Consider the following 10,345-nt stretch of genomic DNA (forward strand, 5'->3'; position numbering starts at 1 on the left):
GAGGGTTAAGGTGTTAAGCCTTCACCGTGATAAGCAGCAAAATGCTCAAATGTTAATTTAGAGACCAGAGCTGAGGGGCTTGCACCTTTCTGCCTCCTGAAGCCTTTGCAGCAAACAGACATAATCGAATTACAGGAGGTTGTTAAGCACTGGCAATAAACTATCCCCGGACATACACAGGACTCTGGAGTGTTACTTAATAACTGTAAAGTTTCTTTCACTCTCAGATGTTTTTCTGTAGGTTGTTGCAAATTTTTTCTTGTGGAAGTGATGGCAAATAAAAGATTTGTTTGTCAGCAGTGTATGAAATTTTGAATTTATCCTTAGAAATTTTAACTGTACTTGCCTACAAATAATCTGTCCTCTCTTTAATTTCCTTGAGAAAAAAAATTATTTCAGAAAAGACAAGCCAGTTTGGCTTTTGCTGTCCTATTGCATGTGTATTTGTGCGCATGTCTGTGCGTCTATCGGAAGATCTAAGAGTGCTATAGCAGGTGTTACTCGAGGATATGTTGACACTGAAATTCATGTTTATTCTCAAAGCGGTCATTGTGCATCAGGTTCATTTATTATCTGGTAACAAGGACAGTTTCTTTCTCTAAATCAACCTGGAGGCACATTTGTGTGGAGCTCTAAGATGAATTCGGTAATAATCACCAACTGCAGCCTCCTCTGACACAGCTCAGTTTCAGCCACAGGCTCATTATGTACCTTTCATTTGAAGCAAAAAGATAAAAGTTAATGCTTAAGTCATCTCCTAGGGTTGCCATGTGACATAGCTGGTAATACAAATACTTAACATTGATAAATAAATTAATATTAAGTTATTTTATAATACAGTGACTTTATAATAGAACTATTAATTATGAGCATCATCTTACTTTTATTTATTCTAAAGTTACAGCAGTTACGCCAGTGACACTAAATCATTTTAAACAGGTAACCAAAGAAATCACTGCTGAGAACCAGAGAAACTTCAAGCTGTACAGAGGGCCCAGCACTTCAAATTCCTGTATTCCTTTTTTCTGTTCTTAGTCCCTCTGTCCATAACAGTATTTATAGCATGTGGTCACATGTTGAGAAAACTTGGATGGTATAAAGGCACAAGAATAACTATAAATGAACCAAAAATGAGCACCCTGGAGTAGCAACAATAAGAAAACCAGAAGGCTTTTGGAAAGCAATGCATTTTATTCCCACATCTCATTCTGCAGTCTTCCGCTGATGCCATTAAAATACCTCAGCACGAGGCAGTATTTTTATTTTATTGTGCGACAGCATCTGTTACTGAAAAAGTGGATTGCATTTGCCAAATTCCCATTTTAATTTAGGGAATTTACACGTATAAACAGAATACAATATAATCACATTTTTGATTATACATGCAAATGTACAACATTGTAACAGCAGCTTTTTCAATAATCAGAACTGTTTGAATTTCCACAGATTCCTAAGAATAATTCAACAACAGTAAGTGGCAAAACATTTACTCCCCCTGAGAAAAATTCCTGAAACAGGAGTCCAGGGGAAGAGCTTCATACAGCACGTGTCAAACATGGGAGTGTGCACTACAGGATCTAAGACTTGTATCCAGGTGGTAAAAAGATCCACATTTTTTGTGGACAGAAAACACTGAGCACAGTGAGGACAGATCAGAAACGTGGGTTTCTCTCCAGCCATCTGTATGATTACAATGCAGTTCAATATCATAATGAGTCCAGTAATACAGCAACTATAATTCATAGGCACAAGTGTCTTTAGTCTAGGATGCATTTGAAAAACTAACAAAAGCCCTATTATATTAGCCTAGAAACAATAAATAGTGCTTTTATTGGAAACATCCCATATGGAGCTTGTACAGAAAGTAAATGTATTTTGGCATCCAGCCAGCGTCTCTCAACTCTCAAACACAAACTATACACAACCTGTGATGTACAGATCTCCATGCCCTGTCCTCCAGCTCAGCAGCTACAGGCTTTTAGCCTAAATGTCTTTATGGACATCTCTTTCAAAATCCATGGGTGATGCCAGGTCAGCCAGCTTCTGCACTAGCTCAGAAAACATACTGTCACAGCACCTGATGTTTCTGCCTGCATTTATTGACAAGAATCTAAAGCTCCCCCAGAGAGCAGTTTTGCAAATATTCCCTGCTGGGCAAATTGCTCACATTGGACTCCAGTGCTGAATGTGCTGTGAGCTAATGCTGCCTGCTCAGCTTGAGAGAGTATTGGACTAGGCACAGATTAATTAGGGCTGTGGGAATAATTGATTTTCAGTTCAGTGGCTTAATAAATTATAATAAATAATTATTAACAACAACAATAACAATATTAAATACAACAACAACAAACTTGGTTCGTTTTTTCAGGAGATAACAATAGCTTGTTTCAGTCTATGGTCAAGACGGCCCCAATGGCCATGACACCCTTTTGGGATGAGAAATACTGAGTGTCCAATCTTTTCTCTCTCTAGTCTGAGCAAAGGTTTCACTCAAGTACCTCCACCTACCAAAAGGATATCCCCAGGCTAAGAAACACTCGAACATTTGTTTCCATGGTCCTTTCAGTTAAACAGATGTGTGACAAAATATTGTCACATTCACCAGAGGCCTCACTGAAGTGACTGCTTCACACTTCCCACAGGAGCACTTGAGTGGCTGGGGGTAGAGGCAGCTCTGTCCCTCACAGCCCACAGGGACAGTGTGGGCACTGGGGAGCTGCTACTATGAAAGCCATGGACATCCTGGTGCTGAGCGCACTGAGCATCCTGACCCACAAGTGCTCAGCCATGGGATCTGCTGGAGCACACTGCAGCTCTCGCCTGCCCATCCACGCTTCCTTCCACTGGACAACACAGCACAGGGACAGCAAGGGCTCATACGCACAAAGCCATGTACCAACACATGGCCAGGATATAGAAGCACTGTCCTGCAAAAGCATCCCTGGGAACTCCGGAGCGTTGGTGTCCCCAGTTCTGCTATCAGCCTCTACTTATGAAAGAATGGATGGAGACGATTCCTAGGTTCCAGCCCAGGCTCTGATTCACCTGACTTTAGGGTACAAGGAGGGATGACAGAAGGCACACACTTTGTCCCTAATTTTTTTATAGCCATCTCAAATCCAATCAACACATAACATTTCCAAACTCTTTTACTTGAGTCAAGCTAATATTCCAAATGCTATGTGTAGTTAAAGCTCATAGATAAACATCCTTCTTTTGCTAATCAAAGCTTCTTAGACGTTCAGACCTGGTTCTGCTTTCATGTACACCACCACAAGACAAAAGTACTTATACCGAAGACACAAAGTACCCAATTTAAACCAGGTCCAAGTCTCAGCCTGGAGAGTTTCAATTCTTCAGTTAAGAGGGTGATTTTATGCCAATATAACTTAACTGGTACAACCTCTAGCTCTGTTGCAGTTGTATTGACATAGAGGAGCACAAAAAAGTACAGTCAATAGGAGTCTATATTGTAGGAATATATTTATACAGAGTACCTATAATTGGATGGATATAGACATGGAAGAACATTGACAGAGCCTCCGAATGTGTTAAAATCACAAGGCTCCAGACACAAGCTAAGCTCTAGGCCACTGCTGTGTCACTGGCACTGCCGACTAACTCAATGGTACTGATGTCCCTCATAGTCCAGGCTGCTGGGCAAGCACCCCATGACTTCCATTACCCAACTCTCTCTCTGTGTCTGCAGCAGAGGACTCCACACCTTAGCTGAGGTGGGACTAAAGTGATGTACTGAAAGCAGCTGAAAGCAAGCCCAAAGCATGAGCAAACTATGACCTTTTGCTTTTTGACAATGAGGTAAAGTCATCCTGCATGATTTGGATTTGTAAGCGTTGATGTAAAATGTATGCTCTGCCTTTCCCCTGTACAGAGAACCAGGTGTCTGTCCTCAAGAAATAGTTTTCAAATCTGCTTTTTAAGGGTTTGGTAGCTCTTCATTTTCTATCAAATAATCCTTCTTTATATAATTAGCACCCCTCACCAACCTCCATACTCCAAGATAGGCTTCTTTCAGCGAGCTCCTGTTCACTTCTTGTGTGATGGTGAATTTTCCCTGGAGCACAGGTGCCTTGGCAGACTTCTCAGTGATGTCCTTCTCTTCCTCTCCACTCTGGCTGTCCCCTGTGGCTGATCCTTCCACTGGTGCTTCCTCGGCCCCCTTCCCCTGGGAAACTGCCTCCATGGCAAACAGAGCTTGGTCCCCAGCCTGCCTTTTCCCCTCCTCTTCTCTAGCTTCTTTCTCCAGGTCCTCATAATTGCTCTGCCGTCTGGTCTCAATGTACTTGGCCACGCAGTAAATGACAGACCCCAAGGTATTGACCACAACACCAGCTATAAATAATCTTGTGGGCTCCACATCATTGAATGCCACCATGCCTACCGTGATGGTGGCTATACTCTTCACCACCCCTACGAAGCTGGTGGTCACAGCCGAGTTAATGTAAGTGCAGTGAAGGGTGGTAAAGTTCATGGCACAGCTAATCAGGACACAGGCAATAAAGATGCATACCATGGCAGGGTCCTTCCACCCTGGAAAGGACCAGACATTGATGGAATCCATGCTGGCAAAGGAGCAGATGATGAGAAAAGGAGTGGCCGAAACAGCAATGGCGTACTGTGCTGTCAGGGGTCCATATTCACTGTCTACACTGGTTTTCTGAATGAGCACCAGGTAGGCAGCATGTATCAGCACAGCCAGCACACCTGTCACATAGCCCATGGCATCCCCAGTCAGGTCACCAGCTCCTGTCAGAAGAGTCACAGAGAGAAATAAGCATGCGTTTTGCGTGTGAGACAGAAAGAGAGCACTGTTTTGGACTAGAGGGATATTTAGGAAATAGATATCATTGCACTTTCCATAACTCCTAGGACTTGTCATGCTTGTCCCAAGGTTGGACACGCTTGCCTCCCAGCAGATATCTCATTTTCTTTTTTTTCAAGCTGCAAACCTACTGAATGTCTTTCATGCCCCCCCTAAATCCCACAGTCAAAATCAGATTGTTTTCTCCCTTTTGTGAAGACACTGTGGGAGATTTGTAGCTGAACATACACACAGCAACCCTGAATGTCCTCTTGCCAGCGCAGACACTTGCCAGCTCTGGCTGGCAAGGCTGCCTGCCCTCCAACTCACTGGCCATTCTGCACCCTCTAGCAATGGACCCCTGTGGGGTCCCTGAAGCGAGACCTTTCCTTCTGAGCCCCATCAGACCTCTTTGCATATTAAACTACTCATTGTGCGTGTGCTCTGTTCCCTGGGACAGCCCTCAGGAGCGCTGCCAGGCCACAGAGTGCCAGCTTTGCTTCCTACCCCACCTACACCTCGACTGGAAAGCAACATGGGTCCTCCTGGCCTCAGAGGGTTGCAGCTGACCCCTAAGCTTGCATCTACCCCTGTAAGACTGCACTTACTGCAGTATGGCTGCAGTTGCCCCCATGGGCTTGTAGTTGCCTCCAGTTACATCTATCCCTGTAGGTGCACCCACTTCCCATAAGACTACACATCCCTCCATAAGGTTGCACCTTCCCTAGAAAGGAATCACAGGTTTACACCGGCCCCCATAAGGATGCACCTATCTCCACATGCACCGAGCCCTGTAAGAATGTACCAATCATCCATCCCTGCAAGGCTGCACCTGCCCCCGTGGGGTCGCAGCTGTCCCCCCAGGACTGCACACCACCCGTATCCTCATGTCTTTCCCCCCGCCGCCCTCCTCGTCCCGACCCAAACCCGAGCCGGAGCGGCCGTGGCTGCCACTGCAGAGGCGGCGGCCCCGTCGGGGTGCTCCGCGGCGCGGCCGCCCGCCCCGTCCCGCCGCATCCCCGTCCGCCCCGTCCCAACCCGTCCCCCCCGGTGCGGTCGCGGTTGCGGCCGCACTCACCGGCCAGGGCGGCGCCGCAGGTGGTGATGAGGACTGCGACGAGGACGCCGGGCGAGGGCATGCCGTCGCGGAGCACCAGGGCGCCGGTGACGAGGGTGACGAGGGGCAGGCAGCGCTTGAAGACGACGTACATGGGGAGGCTGAGGCCGCGCAGGGACCAGAGGGTGAGGGTGGACTGCAGGGTGGCCAAGGCAGCCACGGCGGCGAAGGGGCGCGCCAGGCGGAGCCCGAAGGGCGGCAGCGCCGCCAGCCCCCGCCGCCGCAGCGCCTCCAGCCCCAGCGCCGCCGCCGCGCTGCTGAGGCACTGCAGCAGCGTCAGGAAGGCGAAGTGGTAGCGGGCCAGCAGGAACTTCAGCAGGATGTTCAGCGAGCCCGAACAGAGCCCGTGCGCCACCGCCACCGCGACGCCCCGCGCCCGGCCCCGCCACCGGAGCATCCTCCCCGCGTACGGCCCCGCCGCCAGGGCCCGCGGTTCTGCCGCCCGCCCGGCCACCCGCCGCGGCGGCGGCGCGGGGGGACGGGGCCGAGCGGAGGCGGGGGGCGGGCGGAGGCAGGACGCGCTCCCGGCAGGGCAGCCCCCCCCCCTCCGACGTGCACCCCCCGCGCCGCCCCCTACGTGTCCTCCCTCCTCCGCGTGCCCCCTCCCGTCCCCTCCCCGTCCCCCGTGTCAACCCCCGCCATCCCCAGGGTGTCTGCGCCGCTGCTCTCGGTGTCCTCCATCCCGCCCTCCCCGCCCTCGGTGTCCCCCATCCCGCCCTCCCCGCCCTCGGTGTCCCCCCAGCTTCGCCCCGCGGTGTCTCCCGGAGCACGCCTGGCTCAGCGGGAGTGGGAAAGACCCCCCGCCGCCCGCAAGCCCTCCCGAACCCGGTCGGGTGTCGGAGGGAGTGCAGCGGTAGCGGGCACCGCGGTGCTTTCCCCGCCGGGGATAACCGCAGGGTGCCCGCAGCTCCGCGGCGGAGTGCCACTGGCCCCAAAATAACGTGGAAGACCCGTCGGAAACCCCACGTCTCTCGGAGCGGGGAGATGAGTGCAGGTTCCCCTCCGCGTGCACAAGCAGGAGGGTACCGCTTCTTTCTCCTCAAAATTATACGGCCTTCCAGGAAAAAGCATGCATCGAGCATACCGGCAACATTCGTCCCGTAGCCCCCCTGTTTCCTCGCGTCGGGGTCTCGGCCGCGCCCGGCTTGTCCAAGGGAACCCCTTCTCAGGCAGGGGACGTCGGAGAGAGGGGAACGGCTGCTAAGAAAGCAGGGAGAACAGGGTTCTAGCAGGGGGATTTTCCTTGAGAAGTCACTAAAAACTGGCAACCACACAAAGTCTTTGAAATTGATGTTTTAAAGCATCGTAAAGTTTAAATAAACTGACTCTTTCTCCCGACTTGCCAGATGAAGGTTTTAATAAGAGACTGCAATAGACCACCTCGATTCTGAGGAAAAGCAAAAGCAGTTTTCTCAGGCAGCCAGTCCTCTCTACCGGTCTCCAGAAGTGTCAGGCAACGTAAGGGAATTAAAAACTATACTTCTATTCAGAGCTGCCTTATCATCTTGAGCTTTCCTTTAAAAATTATACATGTTAGGTTTCTCTCACTAGTAAGAATGCCTTTCACCCATCAATATGAGATCAGCAAAGTTATTCTTTATTTTAAACAAAACCAGCCTCTTGCCTCTTCACGGGAACAGTATTAGGAAGAGTCAGCTTGGGAGAAAATGGCACACTTGATACCCAAAGCTTGTTTTCAGAAGACTTGCCATAAAAAGATTGGGGCAGATCCTGACAAGGATTGCCAGCTCTTGTGGGCTTGTACAGAACTTTGCACAAGCACCCCATGCATTTCAGCAGTATTAAAAAGGCATAACTATTTTCTGTGAGTTTTCTGCAGAAAAAATATTGTATTTCAGTCTTAGTTCATTTCCCAGACCTCACTAGATATTCCCAGCTTCCAAAGCCAGCTGTCCTTCTTCCCAGCCATTTCCCTGGAAACTCTTGTACAGGTTGGTGTTGGGCAAGACCTGTAGCAATCACAGGAAAGGGGTGCTGATGCCAACAGTTCCCAGCAAGAGTAGGGCAGGTGTTTGGAATGCCAAGCAAGCAAGTGTGCACTAAATGAGCACACTTAGTATGGGGGAGTGGCAAAAACAGCACACGGGACCCACAGCACTCTTTGTCTGAGCCGGGAGCAGCTGTGTATGCCCAGGATTAGTGCTGGGCACAGTAAGGAGCTCTCAGTGGTCACAGGGATCAGTCACACCAAAGAGGATGTGTTACAAATTTCCTGGGTTAGAACTAGCAGTGGAGCTGGTACAGGCAGGGGAAAAGAGGCAGGGCAAGGTTTATAAAATGAAAAAAGATACACATTGAGTATGAGTGTCTGAAGATGAAAACTGGTAATGAGGGAAAGGAAACCATAGGTACTGGAGTCCAAGTCTGGCTTCAGAACCCACTGAAGAAATGACAACACATTTACACCAGTCTCCATTTGGACTCACCCTGACCCCACATGCAGTACAATGTAAAGGAACGTGTGGATCACCGTGACAGTGTTTGCACATGGGAGGAAAAAAGCTCCTTCTGCCAAATAAGTGCAGATGAAAAAAAATCTAATCGTTCTTTCTGGAAATACTCTACTAATGTGGACTCCACCTAAGCGTAACCTCTGGAAGAAAAAATTTAGTCCCCTCACCAGTGAAATTACTGCTAGAGAAGTGCATCTCTGACATTGCAGAGTATCAGGCTGTGAATCTGCTTTGGGGACTAAATACTTCTCTGACAGAAACAGAAAAACAAACAGAAGCATAAAAATTTTAACAGACTATCTCACTTGTAAAGAATCTAGAATGATCATCTAGTCCAACTACCTGACCAGTTCAGGACTGACCAAAAATTAAATCGTGTTGTTAAGGGCATTGTCCAAATGCCTCCTGCACACTACTAACAGGCTTGGTACATTGACCACTTTTCTAGGGAGCCTGTTCCAGTGTTTGACTACCCTCTTGGTAAGAAAATGCTTCCTAATGTCCAGTCTGAACCTCCTCTGGTGTCTTTGAACCATTCCCATGCATCCTATCACTGTATCCCAAGAAGAAATCAGCACCTCCCTCTCCGCTTGCCCTCCTCAGGAAGTGGCAGAGAGTGATGAGGTCACGCCTCAATCTCCTTTTCTCCAAATTAGACATGCTCAAAGTCCTCAGCCTCTCCTCACAGAATATGCCTTCCAACCCTTTCACCAGCTTTGTGGTCCTCTTCTGGACACATTCAAGGACCTTCACATCCTTCTTACGTTGTGGTGCCCAGAACTGCACGGAGTACTCAAGGTGAGGTTGCACCAATGCTGAATTTGGAAACTCAAGTGTCCAGGTACCACTTTTGGTACTCACCTGTGTTGCAAGGGCAGCATCTCTTGCAACATCTCTCATGGTATTCCTAATATTAGTCTTGTGTATAGATAGCAAAGGGAGGTGGAGGGGAAGCTGTTGTCTCTTGCCGAACCATCCCTTTCTCAACACGGATTCAGGCCGGAATCAGTACTAGTCTTCCATGGCCTCTCCACCACTCCAGAGTTAGAAAAAATGTCTTTTCCTGCACTTCAGTGGGAAGGAATTGGATAAAGCAACGGAGAAACATCATTTGACGTGACACTGCAGTGAAGGTACTTCCCCCACACTAGCTGTTCTGGTGTCCAGAGAACAGTGGGTGCTTACTTCATAAGTTGACTCTTTTACACAACTTTGGCCTAGCAGTGGGGCACAGATCATAGTCATGAATAGCTCTATGGTTCCTTATCCTAAAGAGATGATTATGATGCCTTAACTCTAATCCTTTAATGGGAATTATGCTCAGCTTTGCATTTCACCTAAGTACAATGGGTGAGAGGAAAAAAAATGTCTGGAGCAAATTGGTGTCTTCCTAAGGGCAGAGGGTTTTTTAAAATGGCTTCTTGGATGAAAATGGTAAGGACCCATACAAAATGTTTAATGGACAATTTGCTTTGACCATGAGGTCTCCTGGGGAAGCATTGTGCAGAGTTGTATCCATTCCCTATCCCACGGCCCTGAGCACATTCAAAGCTGAGCAGTACTACTGAAAGGCGTTAGTACACTTGTGCTTATGCAGCAAAATCTGAGGCCAGCACTGTACTTGGATAGAAGAAAGAGATCACTTCTTCACTGTCACATACTCTGCGCAAGCAGACACAAAGAATCATTTAAAATAGTTTTCCTTTGTCAAAAGGCAGACCTGATGGGACATACAGCTAGGAAAAGTTGCATAAAGTATAGTCCCTAGAAGTACAGAGAAAAAATGTGACCATCACCCAGTATTCATACAAGAGATAAACCATGATTACAATACTCTACTTACAAGATACTCTCAGTATCTTTCTCCACATTTACTTTTTGATCAACATTTCTTAATTGGGGAAGTGAACACAAGAGTACAGCCAAAGATAT

At 48.1% G+C, this 10,345-nt stretch overlaps 1 protein-coding gene across 1 annotated transcript; it reads right to left on the minus strand.

Moving 5' to 3' along the window:
* Nucleotides 1–1,170: 1,170 nt before the first annotated feature.
* On the minus strand, nucleotides 1,171–6,336 carry SLC35D3 (solute carrier family 35 member D3). Its single transcript, XM_032684426.1, has 2 exons — nucleotides 5,901–6,336; nucleotides 1,171–4,767 (listed from the first exon to the last, which is right to left on the minus strand). Exons 1-2 carry the CDS (start codon nucleotides 6,334–6,336, stop codon nucleotides 3,938–3,940), a joined length of 1,266 nt encoding a protein of 421 aa, XP_032540317.1. The 3' UTR covers nucleotides 1,171–3,937.
* Between the last annotated feature and the right edge of the window lie 4,009 nt (nucleotides 6,337–10,345).

This window comes from Chiroxiphia lanceolata, chromosome 3, assembly GCF_009829145.1.
Source record: "Chiroxiphia lanceolata isolate bChiLan1 chromosome 3, bChiLan1.pri, whole genome shotgun sequence".
Classification (NCBI taxonomy): Eukaryota; Metazoa; Chordata; class Aves; order Passeriformes; family Pipridae; genus Chiroxiphia; species Chiroxiphia lanceolata.